This window comes from Oncorhynchus kisutch, linkage group LG23 (genome assembly GCF_002021735.2).
Source record: "Oncorhynchus kisutch isolate 150728-3 linkage group LG23, Okis_V2, whole genome shotgun sequence".
In the NCBI taxonomy this organism is placed as follows: Eukaryota; Metazoa; Chordata; class Actinopteri; order Salmoniformes; family Salmonidae; genus Oncorhynchus; species Oncorhynchus kisutch.
Window position 1 is genome coordinate 6,182,781 of NC_034196.2, and position 23,422 is coordinate 6,206,202.

General features: G+C 42.1%; 1 protein-coding gene across 30 annotated transcripts in view; it reads right to left on the reverse strand.

The window, feature by feature from the left end:
- LOC109877836 (alpha-adducin) overlaps window positions 1-23,422 on the reverse strand; it is a 49,064-nt gene that overhangs the window by 19,608 nt on the left and 6,034 nt on the right. For 15 of the 30 annotated variants that reach the window (XM_031802570.1, XM_031802575.1, XM_031802579.1 and 12 more), the window contains exons 2-8: window positions 10,046-10,258; window positions 8,725-8,887; window positions 7,094-7,126; window positions 6,515-6,666; window positions 4,833-4,913; window positions 4,010-4,159; window positions 3,610-3,753 (exon numbers count right to left, since the gene is read on the reverse strand). In XM_031802570.1, the coding sequence (XP_031658430.1) occupies window positions 3,610-3,753; window positions 4,010-4,159; window positions 4,833-4,913; window positions 6,515-6,666; window positions 7,094-7,126; window positions 8,725-8,887; window positions 10,046-10,240 (918 nt within the window). In that variant the 5' untranslated portion in view covers window positions 10,241-10,258. The remainder of the gene's footprint in view (window positions 1-3,609; window positions 3,754-4,009; window positions 4,160-4,832; window positions 4,914-6,514; window positions 6,667-7,093; window positions 7,127-8,724; window positions 8,888-10,045; window positions 10,259-23,422) is intronic. The other 15 variants (XM_031802571.1, XM_020470055.2, XM_020470060.2 and 12 more) reach the window with 1 other exon arrangement.

Here is a 23,422-nt window from a genome sequence, read left to right on the forward strand (position 1 = left end):
GGAAATTGAGCAAGTTGAGATGACTAAACTGCATGGAGTACCCTAGAATGTAAATGGTCATGATCAAAAAACATATTGATAAAATAGTAGCTAAGATGGGGAGAAGTATAGTTGAAGTCAGAGGTTTACATACACCTTAGCCAAATACATTTAAACTCAGTTTTTTTTTTTTACAATTCCTGACATTAGATCCGTGTAAAAAATTCCCTGTCTTAGGTCAGTTAGGATCTCCACTTTATTTTAAGAATGTGAAATGTCAGAATAATAGCAGAGAGAAGGATTTATTTCAGCTTTTATTTCTTTTATCACATTCCCACTGGTTCAGAAGTTTACCTAACCTCAATTAATAGTTGGTAGCATTGCCCTTAAATTGTTTAACTTGGGTCAAACGTTTTGGGTAGCCTTCAACAAGCTTCCCACAATAAGTTGATAGAGCTGGTGTAACCGAGTCAGGTTTGTAGGCCTCCTTGCTTGCACACGCTTTTTCAGTTCTGCCCACACTTTTCTATGGGATTGAGGTCAGGGCTTTGTGATGGCCACTCCAATACCTGGACTTTGTTGTCCTTAAGCCATTTTGCCACAACTTTGGAAGTATTCTTGGGGTCATTGACCATTTGGAAGACCCATTTGCAACCAAGCTTTAACTTCCTGACTGATGTCTTGAGATGTTGCTTCAATATATCCACATAATTTTCCTGCCTCGTGATGCCATCTATTTTGTGAAGTGCAGCAGTCCCTCCTACAGCAAAGCACCCCCACAACATGATGCTGCCACCCCCGTGCTTCACGGTTGGGATGGTGTTCTTCGGCTTGCAAGCATCCCCCTTTTTCCTCAGAACAAAACGATGGTCATAATGGCCAAACAGTTCTATTTTTGTTTCATCAGACCAGAGGACATTTCTCCAAAAAGTACAATCTTTGTTCCCATGTGCAGTTGCAAACCATAGTCTGGCTTTTTTATGGCGGTTTTGGAGCAGTGGCTTCTTCCTTGCTGAGTGGCCTTTCAGGTTGTCGATATAGGACTCGCTTTACTGTGGATATAGATACTTTTGTACCGGTTTCCTCCAGCATCTTCACAAGGTCCTTTGCTGTTGTTCTGCGATTGTTTTGCACTTTTCACACCAAAGTATGTTCATCTCTAGGAGACAGAACACGTCTCCTTCCTGAAAAGGTATGACGGCTGCATGGTCCAATGGTGTTTATACTTGCGTACTGTTTGTCCAGATGAACGTGGTAGCTTCAGACTAGAGGTCGACCGATTATGATTTTAACGCCGATACCGATAATTGGAGGACCAAAAAAGCCACGAGCAATTAAATCAGACAATTTTTATTTATTTGTAATAATGACAATTACAACAATACTGAATGAACACTTATTTTAACATAATATAATACATACAAATCAATTTAGCCTTAAATAAATGAAACATGTTCAATTTGGTTTAAATAATGCAAAAACAGAGTTTTTTTCCCCGAAATGGCAAGGACTATATAGGATGGTGTAGCAAATGGGTCCTCTGAACTACTGAGAGCTGAAAGAGGACATGTCTCACGCCTTACGGCCAGTTTCCCCTCTGCTGAGGAATTGGAGGAGATTGATGGCTACAAGGTCCTGGATATGGCTGTGATTAAACTTTCTCAGACGAAGAAGTCTCATGCCTTAACTTCTTGGCGCACCCATCCCGTTAACAGGATCATTTTCGTCAACATCTGCTGAATTGCAGAGCGCCAAATTCAAATTCCTAAAAATATTTCATATTCATGAAATCACAAGTGCAATATAGCAAAACACAGCTTAGCTTGTTGTTAATCCACCTGGCGTGTCAGATTTAAAAAAAGCTTGACAGCAAAAGCTATCCAAGCGTTTGTTAGGACATCTCTCTCAGCAGACAAAACATTACAAACAACTAGCAGCAAAGTAAATTGGTCACGAAAGTCAGAAAAGCAATAAAATGAATCGCTTACCTTTGATCTTCGGATGTTTGCAGTCACGAGACTCCCAGTTACACAATGAATGTTCCTTTTGTTTGATAAAGATTATTTTTATATCCAAAAACCTCCATTTGGTTGGCGTGTTATGTTCAGAAATCCACAGGCTCGAGCGGTCACAACATCGCAGACAAAAATTGCAAATGCAAAATAAGTTATTTCCACATTTTTAAGGATTTATGAAAAGTGTATTTCCATACGGACTTTTACATGAGTCCTTTGTACTGGTGTCGACTTGACAGACCGGACTCATTCCCTCACAAACAAAATGGAGAAATCAATATTTTCTCTGGTAGGCACAACCTACCTGGCACCCTGAACAAACAATAACCTCAAGTCAAAACCATTAATGTGCGCACACACGCACACTTGCAAACAACATCTCCACTCCGCTGATCCTCAACACTGGGCCCCACATGTTCTGAGCCCTCTCCTGTACTCCCTTTTCACCCACGACTGCGTGGCCATGCACGCCTCCAACTCAATAATCAAGTTTGCGGACGACACTACAGTGGTAGGTTTGAATACCAACAACGATGAGACGGCCTATAGGGAGGAGGTGAGGGCCCTCGGAGTGTGGTGTCAGGAAAATAACCTCACACTCAACGTCAACAAAACAAAGGAGATGATTGTGGACTTCAGGAAACAGCAGAGGGAGCACCCCCCTATCCACATCGATGGGACAGTAGTGGAGAGGGTAGTAAGTTTTAAGCTCCTCGGCGTACACATAACGGATAAACTGAATTGGTCCACCCACACAGACAGCGTTGTGAAGAAGGCGCTGCTCAGGAGGCTGAAGAAATTTGGCTTGTCACCAAAAGCACTCAAACACTTCTACAGATACACGATCGAGAGCATCCTGTCGGGCTGTATCACCGCCTGGTACGGAAACTGCTCTGCCCACAACCATAAGGCTCTCCAGAGGGTAGTGAGGTGTGCACAACGCATCACCGGGGGCAAACTACCTGCCCTCCAGGACACCTACACCACCCGATGTCACAGGAAGGCCATAAAGATCATCAAGGACAACAACCACTCGAGCCACTGCCTGTTCACCCCGCTATCATCCAGAAGGCGAGGTCAGTACTGGTGCATCAAAGCTGGGACCGAGAGACTGAAAAACAGCTTCTATCTCACGGCCATCAGACTGTTAAACAGCCACCACTAACATTGAGTGGCTGCTGCCAACATACTGACTCAACTCTAGCCACTTTAATAATGGAAATTGATGTGAAAATGTATCACTAGCCACTTTAAACAATGCCACTTAATATAATGTTTACATACCCTACATTACACATCTCATATGTATATACTGTACTCGATACCATCTACTGCATCTTGCCTATGCCGTTCTGTACCATCACTCATTCATATATCTTTATGTACATATTCTTTATCCCCTTACACTTGTGTGTGTATAAGGTAGTAGTTGTGGAATTGTTAGGTTACTCGTTGGTTATTACTGCATTGTCGGAACTAGAAGCACAAGCATTTTGCTACACTCGCATTAACATCTGCTAACCATGTGTATGTGACAAATACAATTTTATTTGAAAATGTATTCTCAAACCCTCCCTAGCCTGGCCCCCATACTTTTGAACCCTTCTTCTGGTACCTTGCTGGTTGGCCCCAGGTTCTTCTGTATGAGGACGTTCTCCTCTTTGTCTATGATGATGCCGTGATAGTCATGGTAAGCCACCTCCCCCAGGGTCAGGGCCTCTGGAGAGATGGGTAACAGGCCACACTTCATGGCCGACACCTGAAATACAACACAAGTTATTTACCAATAGGGACAGGGCCTCTGGAGAGATGGGCAGCAGATATAATTTCATGGCCGACACCTGAAACACAACACACAGAGACTGTAATTACACCACAACAGCTGACTTGGTAGCAGCAGTATTTCACAATTTTTCACATTCGCTTCATGTACCGGGTGGGCAGAATTTTCACCAATGGAATGATGAGCTAAAATAGATGTACCTAATACTTTAAAGGGGGGGCTTATTTCTTACTGCAGCTCCTGCCGGTGTGTGGACGTGCACAATGCACTTAACGTCTGGCCGGGCTGCATAGATGGCTGAGTGGAGAGTGAAGCCAGCCTGGTTGACCCCTAGATTGGTGCTCCCCCGGTCCACAATCTCCCCTTGCATATTAATCTTCACCTAGGACGGGACACAGAATTAAATAGACAGGATATATTATTACATAGCTCTATGGGATAGGACCAGACAGGCAGCGGTGAGTCAATGCCTTATGACTGAAAGCCTATAGAAATGAACAATCTAAAAGTTAACTAAAAATACATCTGGGATCATTCAGTTAAACAAGTGAGTCGATGCCCTTATCTTACGATGCTAGCCTGAGTCCCAGATCTATTTGTTCGGTCTTGCAAACTCTAGCCAAACTTGATTTAAGAGTTGGCAAGACAGCACAAATGGCACTCAGGCTACAGTGACACTGCCTGTCAGTGAAATTAACAATGTAAAAAGATGAAACAGGCAGAGGGAAAAGGTTTGGCGGCAGCTTCGGCCTTGAAGGATCTATGAGTCATTATATAACAAAACAAGTGTTATACTCCAGATTACAGTATACACTAGCCAGAGATGGAACAACCTTAATGTCTCTAATACGATTGGAAGATGATAAACGTAATGCATTCAGAATCCCAAAGCCAGATATTATATTAAAATAGGCAGGTAAAATGACAAATCACTTATTTAAAATGCATGTAATACAACATAAGATGTAAAAAAAAAATATATTAGTTCACAGCGTTATTATACATTATGCAGGCAGCTCGGTTAAGAGTGAGAGGCACTGGGGGAAGAACCTTACCAGACTGGAGGCGGAGACTTCACTGTACAGAAGCCCAAAAGGGACAATAATGAACCTCTCCTGATCTGAATTCACCCTGACCTGGAAGAGTACAGATGGTGGTCTTAACAAGTTATTCAGTACAAAACAAACAAGCCTAAGGAATTACCCCAAATGGCTCACACACATACAGGGGATGTCAGAATTTACATACACTTAGGTTGGAGTCATTAAAACTCGTTTGTCAACCATTCCACACATTTCTTGTTAACAAACTATAGTTTTGGCAAGTCGGTTAGGACATCTACTTTGTGCATGACACAAGTCATTTCTCCAACAATTGTTTACAGACAGATTATTTCACTGTATCACAATTCCAGTGGGTCAGAAGTTTACATACACTAAGTTGACTGTGCCTTTAACAGCTTGGAAAATTCCAGAAAATGGATGTCATGGCTGTAGAAGCTTCTGATAGGCTAATTGACATAATTTGAGTCAATTGGAGGTGTACCTGTGGATGTTTTTCAAGGTCTACCTTCAAACTCAGAAAATATAAACAAATATAAACACCATGGGACCATGCAGAGACCACGCAGATGTCACAACGCTCAGGAAGGAGAAGCGTTCTGTCTCCTAGAGATGAACATACTTTGGTGCGAAAAGTGCAAAATCAATCCCAGAACAGCAGCAAAAGGACCTTGTGAAGATGCTGGAGGAGACAGGTACAAAAGTTTCCACAGTAAAACGAGTCCTATATCGACATAACCTGAAAGGCCGCTCAGCAAGGAAGAAGCCACTGCTCCAAAACCGCCATAAAAAAAGCCAGACTACGGTTTGCAACTACACATGCGGACAAAGATGGTACTTTTTGGAGAAATGTCCTCTGGTCTGATGAAACAAAAATAGAACTGTTTGGCCATAATGACCATTGTTTTGTTTGGAGCAAAAGGGGGGAGGCTTCCAAGCCGAAGAACACTATCCCAACCGTGAAGCACGGGGGTGGCAGCATCATGTTATGGGTGTGCTTTGCTGCAGGAAGGACTGGTGCACTTCACAAAATACATGGCATCACGAGGCAGGAAAATGATGTGGATATATTGAAGCAACATCTCCGGACATCAGTCAGGAAGTTAAAGCTTGGTCGCAAATGGGTCTTCCAAATGGACAATGACCCTAAGCATACTTCCAAAGTTGTGGCAAAATGGCTTAACAAAGTCAAGGTACTGGAGTACCCATCACAAAGCCCTGACCTCAATCCAATAGAACATTTGTGGGCAGAACTGAAAAAGCTTGTGCGAGCAAGGAGACCTACAAACCTGACTCAGTTAAACCAGCTCTGTCAGGAGGAATGGGCCAAAATTCATCTAACTTATTCTGGAAAGCTTGTTGAAGGCTACCTGAAGCATTTGACCCAGGTTAAACAATTTAAAGGCAATGCTACCAAACACTCAATTAGTATATGTCAACTTCTGACTCACTGGGAATGTGATGAAAGAAATAAAAAGCGGAAATAAATCCTTCGCTCTACTATTATTCTGACATTTCACATGTGCTAAGCAAGCACTACATTATACTGCAGTGGGGGAAAAAAAGATCCTGTCCTTATATACCACTTCAGGTGTTTCCTACTGACTACAAAACAGCTTCAGTGATATACAGTATTACTAGAGGGGTAAGATGCCTACAGTATAAGGTTCTCTTACGGTTAAGTGGTTGTAGATGAGCTGGGACCAGCCAAAGAGGTCTGTCAGGCGGTAGAAGGCAGCTAGCTTACAACGAAGCAGTTTCTCTCCTTTCTCATAGGAGATAGAGTCAGATCCACGCAGGTCATTCACTGGAGTTACCATACCCAGACCTAGAGAGGGAGAGAGGGAGACACTTTGGCAATATGTACATTGTTACATCATTCCAATAAAACAAATTGAATTGAGAAAGAGACAGAGGAACAATTTCACTAACAAAGAATAATGTGTTTATTTGGCATAAACAAAGTGTTTGTAATTACCAAAGCTTCTATAATTACAAAGCCTGAAGTTTCCCTCTACTACAACACTACTACCAACCTCTGATCTCAGTGGAGGCCATCTTGGACTGAGGGGACCTACTAATCTGGTCACATGACTATCAGTGGAAGTGCTAGACAACATATGCGTAAGGTTTAAACACATCTACACAGCATGTAAGTTGAGGGTAACAGACAATGGATGGGGTATACAGTATGTAACAGACCAGTGCACTGCTAGCTAACTAGTGATTCTACATATGTTAGCTACATTACTTACTCATGTTGAGGGCAGTCATGGCTCCCTGGGGTGCTGCAAGGTACATGCATCACATATAGCGCCATATAAACTCAGTAAAAAAAAATAAACTGCCAACTGAGCTTATTTTCAGCAAACTTAACATGTATAAATATTTGTATGAACATAAGATTCAACAACAGACATAAACTGAACAAGTTCCACAGAAATGTGACAAACAGAAATTGAATAATGTGTCTCTGAAAAAAGGAGGTGGGGGGGATCAAAATCTAAAGTAACAGCCAGTATCTGGTGTGGCCACCAGCTGCATTAAGTGCTGCAGTGCATCTCCTCCTCATGGACTGCACCAGATATGCCAGTTCTTGCTGTGAGATGTTACCCCACTCTTCCACCAAGGCACCTGCAAATTCCCAGACATTTATGTGGGAATGGCCCTAGCGCTCACCCTCCGATCCAACAAGTCCAAGACATGCACAATGGGATTGAGATCCGGGTTCTTCGCTGGCCATGGCAGAACACTGACATTCCTGTCTTGCAGGAAATCACGCACAGAACGAGCAGTATGGCTGGTGGCATTGTCATGCCGGAGGGTCATGTCAGGATGAGCCTGCAGGAAGGGTACCACGAGGCAGGAGGATGTCTTCCCTGTAACACACAGCGTTGAGATAGCCTGCAATGACAACAAGCTCAGTCTGATGATGCTGTGACACACCGCCCCAGACCATGACGGACACTCCACCTCCAAATCGATGTAACGGTCATTCCTTCGACGATAAACACGACTCGTCAGTGAAGAGCACTTTTTGCCAGTCCTGTCCGGTCCAGCGATGGTGGGTTTGTGCAACGTTGTTGCCGGTGATGTAAGGCAAGTCCTCACCAGACAACAGGCCTACAAGCCCTCAGTCCAGCCTCTCTCAGCCTATTGCAGACAGTCTGAGCACTGATGCAGGGATTGTGCATTCCTGGTGTAACTCGGGCAGTTGCTGTTGCCATCCTGTACCTGTCCCGCAGGTGTGATGTTCGGATGTACCAATCCTGTGCAGGTGTTGTTACACATGGTCTGCCACTGTGAGGATGATCAGCTCTCCATCCTGTCTCCCTGTAGCGCTGCCTTAGGCGTCTCACAGTTCAGACATCGCAATTTAGTACCCTGGCCACATCTGCAGTCCTCATGCCTCCTTGCAGCATGCCTAAGGCACGTTCACGCACATGAGCAGGGACCCTGGGAACTTTCTTTTGGTGTTTTTCAGAGTCAGTAGAATGGCCTTTTTAGTGGCCTAAGTTTTCATAACTGTGACCTTAATTGCCTACAGTCTGTAAGCTTTTTGTGTCTTAACGACCGTTCCGCAGGTGCATGTTCAATAATTGTTTATGGTTCATTGAACAAGCATGGGAAACAGTGTTTAAACCCTTTACAATGAAGATTTGTGAAGTTATTTGTATTTTTACGAATGATCTTTGATAGACAGGGTCCCGAAAAAGGGCTGTTTCTTTTTTTGTAGTTTTTTGCTGAGTTTACATTCGATTAAAAAGTATCCCAAACCTCTCCTCGAGTACCCCCAGACAGTCTACTTACTTCAAAAGTATTTAAAAAGGAATCATTGTGGTAAGAACTGAAGACACAGGACAGGATTCTACTCTATATTACTCACTCATGTTGAGTGCAGCCATGCCTCCCTGTGGCGCTGCAGGGTACATGGTGGGGATAGTGGTGGTCATGAAATCAGCTATCTGCTGCAGGGCCAACAGGCTGGTGGGGGTCTTTCCCCTCTTCAGCTGGTCATGGATCATTGTATCCAGCTCATCACAAAACGCCTGGGGAGTAAAGTAGACAGTAACACAGTCAGTAACAGACAGAAAGACAGAGACAGACACACAGTCAGAGAGCCACATAGTCGGAGACAGACATTGAAGGGTCAGGACGCGTCACTACACACATATGGGCCAATACACTACAACCGTCGCAGAGTTGACATTCACACAGACAGATGAAGGGTCAGGGCAGGACAGAACGCGCCAATACACTGTCGCATTCGCTGATGCATTCTAATACTGTCACTGGATGGCTATTGTTAGTTTATCTATTACAGGATCCATGGTTACTCTTAAATCAAGAGTGATCTGAATTAAAAAAGGGCCTCTACATTATGTCTGCCCGTGTCCTCTCACTGTCGATGCTTGACAATGTCACAAGTAAGTCTGAAGTGCCTGTTGACTGCCGCATTGCAAAGAGGAGACAGAGAGGCTCCAAACTGAAACAATGTTCGTAGGAATAGCGTAGTATATTACAGAAGCGCTGACTAGCAATTACTGTACTAAACATTCCCCCTGTCCCAACAGCAGCTATGAGAGAACTAAAAAAATGATCTGCTCCTCACACTGGTCCTGTATATTTCATACTGTCCCTGACATGACGAGAACCCAGGGGAGAATTTCATGAACTCTACCCTTGTGTTACCCTCTCAGCTGCTGTCGGTGTGTGCACACTTTGTGCATGTGTGTATGTGCGTGTGTCATTGCTGCCCTGAAAGAGCTCATCTCCTCTCTGACCCATATAAACTCATTCGGACTAGAGTAAGGAGGCCTTATGGCTCTCCGCCTATCCCTAGACCCTGATCCATCCACACTGCACTGTCTTTTTTCCAGCTCTATAAGGGCTGATGTATAAATATTTCGTTTTTATACGTATATACTGGGCTTAAACTGAGCGTTGAGGGAACAGTAGTGTGTTCGAGAGAGACAGATGAACTGTTGATCAATGTTAAGTGGTTATACCATGTGATAGTGGAGAGGGTGATACAGCCCTACACAAAAAGGCTATTCAATTTGAAGTAACAAAAGGTGTTCTTATATTCTTATGTTGGTGACATTACATTAAGACATAAGATAGAAAAGGAGTAGCACTTCCTACTGAGTGTGTGTGGGTTTGTGAGAATGTGCATTTGCATGCGTGTGTATGATAGCCAGTCCTACCGGGCTCTGCAGGATCATGGAGACCCTCTTCCTCTGCTCCATCATGTTGAAATCCTGTCTGAGGTCTGGAGCCATGTTTCTCTCACGCCGGTACTCTAGGCTGCTTTCATCCACACGGTCAAAGTAGCGCTCCTTGTGGGGGGCGGTGGTGGGCGGGAGGGCAGTCACCACCCCAGCACCTGAGTCACCGTTCATCACCAGGTCTGTTGGCTCCTGAAGATGCCAGGGAGAAAAGGTCAGATGTTACAACATGGGTCATGTTCAGGGGCGACCCGTCATTCAGGGCAGGCGGGGATGTTATTTGGGCATTAGTAAGTGTCACATCAGTTTGCAAACAATGTAAAAAATATATATATATATGAGTTAATAAAGCCGCATGCATACAAAACATGGTCACTTTTTTTTGCTTTCTTGAGTAAGGCAGCGCCAAATGCAGGTGTTTCGGCCCAGTTCAGTGATTTCTGTGGTGGTGGGGTAGCCAGCGGAAAATATGGAGCGTAGGGGGTTTGTAATGTTCTCTAGTTGCGTCATGATTGGCTCAGTGTTCTGTCACTCATGGGGACACTACGACAAAATGTATCAGTGATCGGCCACTGGACAAACATTACACAACAAGTTGGAAATCGCAAATTCAACAATGAGTGGTTTGAGGGAATCAGTGGCTAACTGCAAGCATTGCAAAGCAATTACTAGCCTGCTATTCAGTGGACTGGGTGTGTGGTCCAAGTCTGGGTTTAAGGGTCTCTTTTCCAAGCTTAAAAGGATAAACATTCAACATTGGCCATGCTGTCAATCCAGCATGACTTCTGCCACGCTCAAAACAACTTCCGGTTCAAGTGAACACAGCAAGGTGAGTCCAAAAATGTATACCAACGAGATATGTATACTGTAGCTGAGAAAGTAATACTAAGTGTATGTCAGCTGTTAGTAGCCCATATGCCTCACCCTAATCTTTTGGTCCCCTTTCCCCTCATAATTCAGCCTACTGCTGACTTGGTGGTGCACATGTAGCCTATAGCCTGTTTTAGAGAAATGTAATCATTGACTATTGTAAGAGTTTTCATTGTCTGCTTATACACCACTTTCTCCCTTGGTGTACAGGGATAATACTGTAAGAATGGCAACAGAATAGGTCTGTTGCTGTACATTTCAAAAGTGCTGAACAAATAGTTATTGACTACGTCCGTCCTAGCTCTCTCATTAATGTCTTAATGTAAATTACAGATTGCCTCTTATCTTTTTGTAGGCCCTAACAGGTTTGTGGGCACTGTTTGTCACTGTTACAGTGCAATTCATGTATTGTTAAGTGTTGTGGCTTTGCTGGCATCGATTTTTATTTTATTTTACCTTTATTTAACTAGGCAAGTCAGTTATAAGAACAAATTCTTATTTTCAATGACGGCCTAGGAACAGTGGGTTAACTGCCTGTTCAGGGGCAGAACGACAGATTTGTACCTTGTCAGCTCGGGGGTTTGAACTTGCAACCTTCCTGTTACTAGTCCAACGCTCTAACCACTGCCGCCTACCCTGCTGATCTAAAACATGTACTTCTTTAGTTTGCCCCACCAAGATTTACATGCTAAAATCTCCACTGGTCATGTTTATTAAGGTACGCTTGTAGAAAAACATTTTCAAATGTAAGATGAAAATGAGCATTTCTTATTAGACAAGTCCAAGGTAGTAGTCTCTCCCTGTCAGTTCTTACATTTGGTACCTAATGAACACACTCCTGGTTTCATCGAAGTAATCCGTTTAGTATCACAGTCACACCAGACTACTGGGTGTATGCCACTGCCTCAGAATTTAAAATGTGCACGTCACACTTGCTGTCCCAAACATTCAGTCACGTTGCATGGCTTTATGCCATCACCTATGCTGCTTCCTGTTTGGTCATGTGACTACACACCCCATGGCTTATTGATTTCCTGTCCACTTTCCCTGGCTCAGTCATTCAAAACAAAACCCAATAATAAAATAGCAAGTCCCTTGCGATTGTTATTATTGGGTTTTGTTTTGAATGACTGAGCCAGGGAAAAATGGACAGGAAATCAATATTTTACCCAACACTAGCATGCCAAATACAGGCAATCATTGTGTTTGATGGCTACACAGTGAGTACAGGAAGGAGGGACCACAGTATTGCTTGCACCGCCACCTCCAATTTAGACAGAACATCATTGACGATCAGAGAGAGATGGGTGCAATTCCATTTTAACGGGGTTTTCCATGCGTGTATTTATTTACTGTGTAAATTGTTAAAAAAGTAGTCATTGCATAGAGTTGTATGGTTTGTTAAGCGTTGAAAACAATGTTTTTTTTGGCAGCGAGTCTTTCAAGTCTTTAAAGCGAGTCTCAGCATAATTGTGTTGCCTTGGAATTGCTGATGGGAGATAGATGGAGCGAAAATAGATGGAGCGAAAATAGATGGCGGGATGAGAGAAAGGAGGGACAGTAGTCTCACTCTGCCAGACATGGCACGGATTTCCATTCAAGACTCAACCTAGAGCGGCTGGAGTCGAAACTAGAGGGACCGAAATTATTTGCAATTGATCTTGTCTCATTTCTGTCAAGGCTGTCTGAGGGGATAATGTTCTCTCAGATAAAGTACATTAGCAGCCTGTAGACGGAGACCTACCCCCCCAGAGGACAAAGACAGGCAGCATAAGAGGATTAGAGTAAGGCTAGTGGGCCTCTATGGGCTGGCAGACACCACTGTAAACCATTTGCCCTTCTCAGTTCTCAGCAGTTACAGCAGCTTTCAGGCAGCCAAAACTGGACACAAGGATGCTATGACAACTACTAGCCAGGCCCAAACCATCCAGCCCTCACAGCAGACATTGGTCCAATCGGTTTAGTGCCGATTGGTGATGCATCCTTTATCAAGTCAAAATGTATATGCAATGTTTCCACACTGTTTTAGTGTGAGTATTGAAGCAAGGATCTCACTTCTGACCGGAGGGATTCTTGTGATTGGTGTAATTTACACCCACAGAATAGAGAACAACTAGCTTAGAATCCAAACTGACATGCTCTGTTTTACAGCTTGGATTCCAGGCTACCAAATAACATGAACAGAAAAGTAGCAATTAGGCATAAGTCTTGCTGTTCCAAACTCATCAGGACAAAAAAGTCCTCAAATCTCTGGTTTTGTAAGACGAAATTCCATTTATTGTCCAACAGAACAGTGGATAATGCTGCACTGTCTCTGTCTGGTGGAGAGAATGTAGATGTGTATGCCTCCCAAATGGCAACCTATTCCCTATATACAGTACCAGTCAATAGTTTTCATACACCTACTCATTCAAGGGTTTTACTGAATATTTTACTATTTTCTACATTGTAGAATAATAGTGAAGACATCAAAACTATTGTGATTGGTGTAATTTACACCCACAGAATAGAGAACAACTAGCTTAGAATCCAAACTGACATGCTCTGTTTTACAGCTTGGATTCCAGGCTACCAAATAACATGAACAGAAAAGTAGCAATTAGGCATAAGTCTTGCTGTTCCAAACTCATCAGGACAAAAAAGTCCTCAAATCTCTGGTTTTGTAAGACGAAATTCCATTTATTGTCCAACAGAACAGTGGATAATGCTGCACTGTCTCTGTCTGGTGGAGAGAATGTAGATGTGTATGCCTCCCAAATGGCAACCTATTCCCTATATACAGTACCAGTCAATAGTTTTCATACACCTACTCATTCAAGGGTTTTACTGAATATTTTACTATTTTCTACATTGTAGAATAATAGTGAAGACATCAAAACTATGAAATAACACATTGAATCATGTAGTAACCAAAAGTGTTAAAACAATTTATATTTTATATTTGAGATTCTGCAAATTTGTATTTATTTTTACCTTTATTTATTCTGCAAATAGCCAACATTTGCCTTAATGACAGCTTTGCACACGCTTGACATTCTCCCAACCAGCTTCATGAGGTAGTCACCTGGAATGCATTTCAATTAACAGGTGTGCCTTGTTAAAAGTTAATTTGTTTAATTTCTTTCCTTAACGCGTTTGAGCTGTTGTGAAAAGGTAGGGATGGTATACAGAAGACCAAGTCCATATTATGGCAAGAACAGATCAAATAAGCAAAGAGAAAGGACAGTCCATCATTAATTTAAGCCAAAGGTCAGTCAATGCGGAACATTTCAAGAACTTTGAAAGTTTCTTCAAATGCAGACACAAAAACCATCAAGCACTATGACGGCACTGGCTCTCATGAGGACCAACACAGGAAAGGAAGACCCAAAGTTACCTCTGCTGAAGAGGATAAGTTCATTAGTTAACTGCACCTCAGATAGCAGCCCAAATAAATGCTTCACAGAGTTCAAGTAACAGACATCTCAGCATCAACAGTTCAGAGGATACTCCATGAATCAGGCCTTCAGGGTTGAATTGCTGCAAAGAAACCACTACTAAAGGACACCAATAATAAGAAGAGACTTGCTTGGGCCAAGAAACACGAGCAATGTACATTAGACTGTGGAAATCTGTCTTTTGGTCTGACGAGTCCAAATTTAAGATGTTTGGTTCTCAACTGCCATGTCTTTGTGAGACGCAGAGTAGGTGCATGGATTATCTCCGCACGTGTGGTTCCCACCGTGAAACACGGAGGTGGTGGTGAGATGGTGTGGGGGTGCTTTGCTGGTGACACATAAAAAGCATGGCTAACACAGCATTCTGCAGCGATACTCTATCCCATTTGGTTTGCAGAGTGAAGAAAAAGCAGCCAACAAGTGCTTAGCATATGCGGAAACTCCTTCAAGACTGTTGGAAAAGCAATCCTCATTTTTTATTTTTTATTTTACCTTTATTTAACCAACCATTTTGCACGCCCAATTTTTCAGTTTTTGATTTGTTAAAAAAGTTTGAAATATCCAATAAATGTCGTTCCACTTCATGATTGTGTCCCACTTGTTGTTGATTCTTCACAAGAAAATACAGTTTTCTATCTTTATGTTTGAAGCCTGAAATGTGGCAAAAGGTCGCAAAGTTCAAGGGGGCCGAATACTTTCGCAAGGCACTGTATATATATATTTTTAAATGTGATCAGAGGACAATATTCTGAAAGTATTTAAAATCCCACACAAAGTTGGCCACTTGATTGACAACGATTCTTACTTCTGTAACAATGTAAACAACTATTCAGAGACCCTTTCAAAATGTAGATAACCTCTCTCAATAAGATTTAGTACAGACCAGGCCTGTCAAATGTAGAAATAGTAGATTACTTTGACAACAATTCAGTGAAGGCAACAAGTATTAGATAGATAGAGAGAAGACTATTTTAAAAAGTACACAATTTCCCTACAATATTCATGTCACACGGTCACTGAAGTTTTTGCATTTAGCCTACAACGTGCCATGACACTTCTTGAAACAAGGACCCATCCTACAAAGTGGCACAAAATGTACAAATAGTACTTAAGAGTATTAGATCAAGAAAAAATCAAAATGCACCCACACAAAGTAGGCAATTTTATTGACGAAGGTTCTTACTTCTGTAACAACGTAAAAATGCAAACAACTGATTTCATACAGACTAGGCTTTACACAATGTAGAAATAGTAGCCTACTCTGACAATTCTGTGAATTGGATGTGGTGGCGGACAGGTTGGCGTTTAAAAAAAAGCTGATTAAGTGTAAAACATTTTAAAAGTCAGAGTCCTACAACTTTTTAAAACAACTCCAAAATCCCTGCTGCTGTCACTTTAGGCCCAGGCTGTGGTCTGACTTGGGGCAGACACTCTATGGAAACATAACACACCTGAGAGGGAGCCTCTCCCTCTTCCTCCTACCCCACATCTCTATCCCTGCTATCATCTCGAACTCATCTTCCTCCTTGCCTTCTGCTGTTGAGCCCTGAGTTTTTACATCACTTCCCTCGCTTTCACTGACCTAGAGGAACAGACTAACAGAGGGAGAGCAGAGCAACAAAACGGATACTATTGTGTCCGGGAACATCATCTCCCTTTCTCAACCATACACATACTCTCTTCCTAATAAATCTCATTTTAGAGGTTTCCATAATAAATTGTGTGATACAGTTACAGTTACAGTTACACACACACACACACACACACACACACACACACACACACACACACACACACACGATGCTATACAGCACTTTCAAATCAATCCAAATGATTTTACGAAGACCTTGGTGGCCAGATTGTTTCTCAATTCATGTTGTACATATGCATGTCAGACAGGATATAGAGTACAAAAAAAGACATTCATGAATATGTTCATAGATGGGTCAGATTATAACCACAAAGGCTATATAGGGTACAACCACTTCAAGACCCATGTTCAGATTACTTTTCATAGATGGTAAGAAGTCAAAGTATGTGGCACAATGGTTTACAGATTCAACACATCAACTACTGTTTATTTAGGATGTTGAAAGTAAAAGATTACAAAGATGACAAAGTACAATTTAGCCAAACAGGTTTAGAATAATTCTTAATCTATTTTGATGGTCATAGCTGGTTGTCTTTGTAGAGAGGAAGTGAGACTATCAAGTAAGTGACAGTGTCGAGCAAAGCACAATGTTGCCTCCAACTCGTTTTCTTGCCTGACAGACCGACTACGAAGTTAGCTGATTAATTACAAAGCTGGGACAGTTTCCAAATGAATTGCGTCGGTAGAAAAAGGACAAAACTATCCACTTGTTAGCTGGCTATGTAAACAAATGTCACTGCAACTCAATATCATATGCGCTCCACTGCGTGGGCATCTACCCTCACACGGCAGCTAAGCTGTCAAATAATAGGAAAATTAGGCAATGTACTACTATAGCCTATGAATATCTGTAGCTACATAGAAAACATGACAAACCATGACCTAAAATGTTCCCTTTTTAATTTATGGGATTCATATCATCTTCAAAAAATATAGTACCTATTTGGACTGGTATTGACAGTTTCTAAACACCATCCTGTGGCCATTTCCAAATACCCCAGTATGTGGTATACCGTCCAAGCCTAGATTCCACATGTCTTACTCATTGTTAGGAAGACTTACGGTGTTATTAGATGTTAATAAGTACTATATCTATTGAAGATTATATGAATCCTATAAAAAAACATTTTTTTAAAGGGACAATATGGGTGCAATCAAGTAGAGATTAAATTATAACTCCAGAAACGATTTCATCACAATTTCAGATGGTGGGTGTTGAAATCCTCATGCTTTTTGGGAGATGGAATGATCCAAAAGGATGTCAAGAGACTACATGCTGCTCAGTGCTTACCATGTCATTTGATACAGTACAGTATAATCATGAAGCTGAACAAACACAAAAACACTCCCCTTTCAAGCACACAATGCTGATGTTGTTGCTGACTACCGTCACCACAGATCTACTGTGCCCATTCTGCCACACTGAAGCATCCAACCATCCCCAAGCTCAGTGGAAACATCATGGCCTTTCCCATCCATCCGTCCATTTCTACAAGGAATATCAGCTCAACGTTTTACATACATATCTTATACTTAAAATCACGCTTCCAGGATAGAGAACTGTGCAGCTACTGATAAAAGCTGCAATCGTAGCATCAGGCCCAGAGTTGTACATTTCACACCTGGCTGATTCATCTGCATTATGTACTAACCCCACATCACACAGGTTCCCCCTTCCCACTATTACTCAACAACTGGTGCACATCAGAAATGTGCAGGGGTGTAGCATTGACTGTGGTCACTATGGAAACAAAGCACATTACCATGGAAACTGGGAATAGCCTTTTAAACTTATGTAATAGTATAGCAATCTATCATTACAGTACACACCAACTCTACTCCAAATGAAATGTGTTATTAACACGTTCCAGACTTGCTACAGAGAACTAGGAATAGAAATCTCATTCATGACAGATTGCACTAGGTAGTAGTAGGGATACAGGTTGCAACACCATTGTCATCTTTGAACCCAAAATGAGCCTATGTCCTTCGGACTAAAGATTTGGTTCAAAATGCACTCTAAATCTCTCACTGATGCATGCATACCTAAATAATTTACAATGTATAACCTTACAATATAATTAAAGGAATTAATCAATCTGGGTCACATTCCAACACAATGCCTTGGGGGAAACTAACCTAAAGAGTAGTATTGATTAGAGTAAGACGGCTTTGGAGAAATTCTGCAACAGTCCAGATGCTGTCCATAACTTTTCTGTCCTTTCCCAGCCTGCATCCTGACATGAGGCAATGATGAATGCATTAGGAGAGCGAGAGATGGCGACTAATTGTTAGTACTACAATAACTTCAGTCAAAAAGCTGTTAGCTAGCGAGCAAGAGAGAAGATAGATGTTAAGTTTCAGCTCTGCAGATGGACCAGAGTTACTGTAGGGAGGGTAGGGGAAGGGTCCATTGAGATGAACATGTGTTCTTGACTTTTGATCTCCAATAACCTCTGCCGAGTCCCCAACAACCAGATGTTGCAGTTCAGGGGAAATGGGAAGAGAGGCTGATGCTTCTTCTGATTTTGGACGTTAACGAGGAGACACTCAATCTTAACTCCTCCTCCACATTTACTGGCTAGGTTTTACAGTGCAGAAAACAACCCCCCGACAGTTTCTCGTCATCAAGACCAGTATGTAGGTGGATCTACTTTCAGGCATTTCTTTTACACCTGCTAGATCTCCAATAACAGTAGAGAATGTAATGAAAAATAACATTTCAGTTAGCTTATTTCAACATCATAGATAATGAAAATGAAAAACATTTGAATTATTTGAGACACCATTTGGCTGTGTAATGTTATGTAACCCCACTCTACACCCCTTTAGTCATTATGTTGGAGGGAAAACCTATTTAAAATTGGCTTGTCGGACTGTGCAAACATTTAAAATTACGTTTTTTTTCATTACATGCACAAGTACAGCGAAATACCTTTCTTGCAAGCGCTTTCCCAGTAGTACTATAAAATAAAGCAGAACAAAAATACACAAGAAATAAGATCATTTTACCAAAGTGCTTTCAATCAGAGCAGGAAGTTCCGTTGAAAAGACCTTTCCATCAAACCTAGTTCATAGAATGTTTTTCTTTTTTTTCTTAAACACCAGGATAAAAAGACCACTTGCGTTAGCTCCAAAAATATGCCAGTCAAGTCATTTTGTGAAAGGATTTTGCGAGGAGAGGAAACTGAAGTTTTGGTCTCAAACTCACTTCCTGTGTTTGTGCCTCCATATCTGGATGGGTCAGTGATACATGGCGAAGTCCACTATGCTTCCAAACAATGAGTGCAGTCTAACTCCAGAGTGAATGCCGGTCATAGATGGAATCCATAATAATGCTTCTTTGGGATGTAGGAATCCACTGCCTGACAACTGTTGCCTGTGCCTCAGATAACTAGTTCCCCTAACTCATAACAGAAGAACACATTATAGCCATGGCCCTTTTCACTCATGTAAATGAGATGCTATGAGCATTGAACAGTGTGTTCTGTGTGTCTGTTGCAGTGTTTACATGGCAAAGCCCTGATAACCATCCTCAAGCATCCAATTTGTAGCCCAATGTGATAAAACTTCTATACTCATGAATGTTGAAGATGGAAATACTTCTGTGTGTTTCTGGCTATTAAAATACTATTCTGATTTCACAAAAATGCTCTCTTACAGCTGGGGGACGAGTGGTTATCGACTGCGTAATGTCATTATTGAATCAGACTTCAAGTGACGCTTTATAATCCAAAGTAATGTAAAATTTCATCACGTCTGGAGGGAACCAAGCACCACTCATCATCTGGCCAATAGCATCCCTACAGTGAAGCATGGTGGTGGCAGCAACATGCTGTGGGGATGGTTTTGAGTGGCAGGGATTGTGAGACTAGTCAGGATCGAGGGAAATGAACAGAGCAAAGTACAGAAAGATCCTTGATGAAGTCCTGAGTGCTCTGGAGCAGGTTCTCAGACTGGGGCAAAGGTTCATCTTCCAACAGGACAAAGGACCGAAGCCAGAGGCTGGACTTGAACATCTCTGGAGAGACCTGGAAATAGCTGCGCAGCAATGCTCCCCATCCAACCTGACAGAGCTTGAGAGGGTCTGCAGAGAAGAATGGGAGAAACTCCGCAAATACAGGTGTGCCAAGCTTGTAGCGTCATACCGAAGAAGACTTGAGGCTCTAATTACTGCCAAAGGTGCTTCAACAAAGTACTGAGTAAAGGGTCACTTTTGTAAATGTGAAATTTCACTTTATTTTTAATACATTTGCAAAAGTTTCTAAAAACCTGTTTTTGCTTGGTCAATATTGGATTTTCGGCAGGGACCTGCAACCTAATTTTGGCCAAAATGAACTGGAGGGATTACTTCTACCAAGGTTCTCTTTTGCCAAGCTATACAGAGGGTGCTCTAGCAAACAAACAGCAGACCTGAGGACACCATCCAACCTGGAACTGAGTGAGTAGTGTTTGGTCTGATACTATTTTGAAAGCCAAGAAGAAAAATGCAAATAAAAGTACATTAGAATGATATATTTTACTTTATGGATTAGAGGTCGACCGATTATGATTTTTCACCGCCGATACCGATTATTGGAGGACCAAAAAAGCCAATACCGATTTTTTAAAAAATGTATTAGTAATAATGACAATTACAACAATACTGAATGAACACTTATTTTAACTTAATATAATACATCAATAAAATCAATTTAGCCTCAAGTAGATAATGAAACATGTTCAATTTGGTTTAAATAATGCAAAAACGCACTAACTAGCCAGCCATTTCACTTCAGTCACACCAGCCTAATCCCGGGAGTTGATAGGTTTGAAGTCATAAACAGCTCAATGCTTGACGCACAACGAAGAGCTGCTGGCAAAACGCACGAAAGTGCTGTTTGAATGAATGTTTCCGCGCCTGCTTCTGCCTACCACCGCTCAGTCAGATACTTAGATACTTGTATGTTTGTATGCACAGTCAGATTATATGCGACATAGGACACGCTAGATAATATCTAGCAATATCATCAACCATGTGTAGTTAACTAGTGATTATGATTGTTTTTTTACAAGATTAGTGTAATGGTAGCTAGCAACTTACCTTGGCTTACTGTATTTGCGTAACAGGCAGTCTCCTTGTGGAATGCAACGAGAGAGAGGCAAGTCGTTATTGCGTTGGACTAGTTAACTGTAAGGTTGCAAGATTGGATCCCCGAAACTGACAATGTGAAAATCTGTCTTTCTGCCCCTGAACGAGGCAGTTAACCCAACGTTCCTAGGCAGTCATTGAAAATAATAATGTGTTCTTAACTGACTTGCCTAGTTAAATAAAGATTAAATAAAAAAGCGTAAAAATAAATAAATATATATATTTTTTTTCAAATCGGCACCCAAAAATACCGATTTCCGATTGTTATGAAAACTTGAAATCGGTCCTAATTAAATCGGCCATTCCGATGAATCGGTCGACCTCTATTATGGATACTGAATGCTGAGTTAAGGCTGCCAGGCTTGCTAGGACAAACAAGATACAACTTCAATTAGCACTGAGGTGTGACGTGAGAGGTGTCGAGGCCTTTGGGCCCAACAAGTGGCAGGAGTCTTTGAAGCCCTCGCTCACTGTTCAAAGACCACCCACTGGCATGTTCAACAAGACATCTGCCTCCAGAAATAAAAGCTTATCCCAAGTGGGTGTGACACCTACCCCAGTTGCCTGCTGCACTGCTGCTTGGATTCCACCTGGCGATCTGTTCACCGTCTGCCCTGGCCTGTCTCCCCCTGTCTGGTACAGGTAACTCCACCACACACACACTCACTGTTGGGGCGAGTGACTCTGAACTTACAATGGCTTGCCCAAAGTCATTATATATTAAAAATTGTTCTTGTGCATTTTGCTATTTGCCTCATGCATGCTTTGTTGACTACGAACTTTCTTTACCCAACCGTGGGACAGACTGTTTTTTCCCACACTCGGGACTCTGACTTTCTATTGGTTATACAGACTTTTGGCCTCCCGTCCTATTCTAACCACCAACAAGCTTTCTCCACCCTTAACCTTGTTCTGAACACCTCCAAAACAAAGGTCATGTGGTTTGGAACGAAGTATGCCCCTCTTCCCAGGGGTGTTATTACTACCACTGAGGGTTTAGAGCTTGAAGTAGTCATCTTGTAACCAAGAGGTTGCAAGATCGAATCCCCAAGCAGACAAGATAAAAATCTGTCGTTCTGCCCCTGAACAAGGCAGTTAACATACTGTTCCTAGGCCGTCATTGAAAATAAGAATTTGTTCTTAACTGACTTGACTAGTTAAAGTAAAATAAAACAAACATATAGATTGGCAGGTAAGAGTGCTCTCGAGCAGCTAGATGTTCTTTACCATTTGGCCATCAGATTTGCCACCAATACCAATGCTCCTTATAGGACACATCACTGATCTCTATATTCATCTGTAAACTGATAATCTCTGTGTACCCGTCGCAAAATCCACGGGTTCATTCTTATTTATAAAACCCTCTTAGGCCTCACTCCCCCCTATCTGAGATATCTACTGCAGCCCTCATCCTCCACATACAACACCCATTCTGCCAGTCACATTCTGTTAAAGGTCCCCAAAGCACACACATCCCTGGGCCGCTCCTCTTTTCAGTTCTCTGCAGCTAGCGACTGGAACGAGCTGCAACAAACACTCAAATTGGACAATTTTATCTCAATCTCTTCATTCAAAAACTCAATCATGTCGAGTTGTCGCTGCTTTGCGTGATGTTTTGTTGTCTACCTTCTTGCCCTTTGTGCTGTTGTCTGTGCCCAATAATGTGTGTGTACCATGTTGTTGTCATGTTGTCATGTGTTGCTGCCTGTCTCTCTTTATGTAGTGTTGTCTCTTGATGTGTGTTTTGTTTTATATTTTTTGTTTTTAATCCCAGCCCCCGTCCTCGCAGGAGGCCTTTTGGTAGGCCGTCATTATAAACAAGAATTTGTTTTTAATCCCAGCCCCCGTCCTCGCAGGAGGCCTTTTGGTAGGCCGTCATTATAAACAAGAATTTGTTTTTAATCCCAGCCCCCGTCCTCGCAGGAGGCCTTTTGGTAGGCCGTCATTATAAACAAGAATTTGTTTTTAATCCCAGCCCCCGTCCTCGCAGGAGGCCTTTTGGTAGGCCGTCATTATAAACAAGAATTTGTTTTTAATCCCAGCCCCCGTCCTCGCAGGAGGCCTTTTGGTAGGCCGTCATTATAAACAAGAATTTGTTTTTAACCGACTTGCCTAGTTAAATAAAAAGGTTCAATATTATTATAATTTTTTTAAATATAGGAGACAATCTTGTTCATTCCAACTTTGCCTGACTCAGGTTGGCCGAGTAGAGTGAAAAGCATACTAGTGTCTTCAAATTTGGACCTGCTGCCGACTGCTCAGCACAT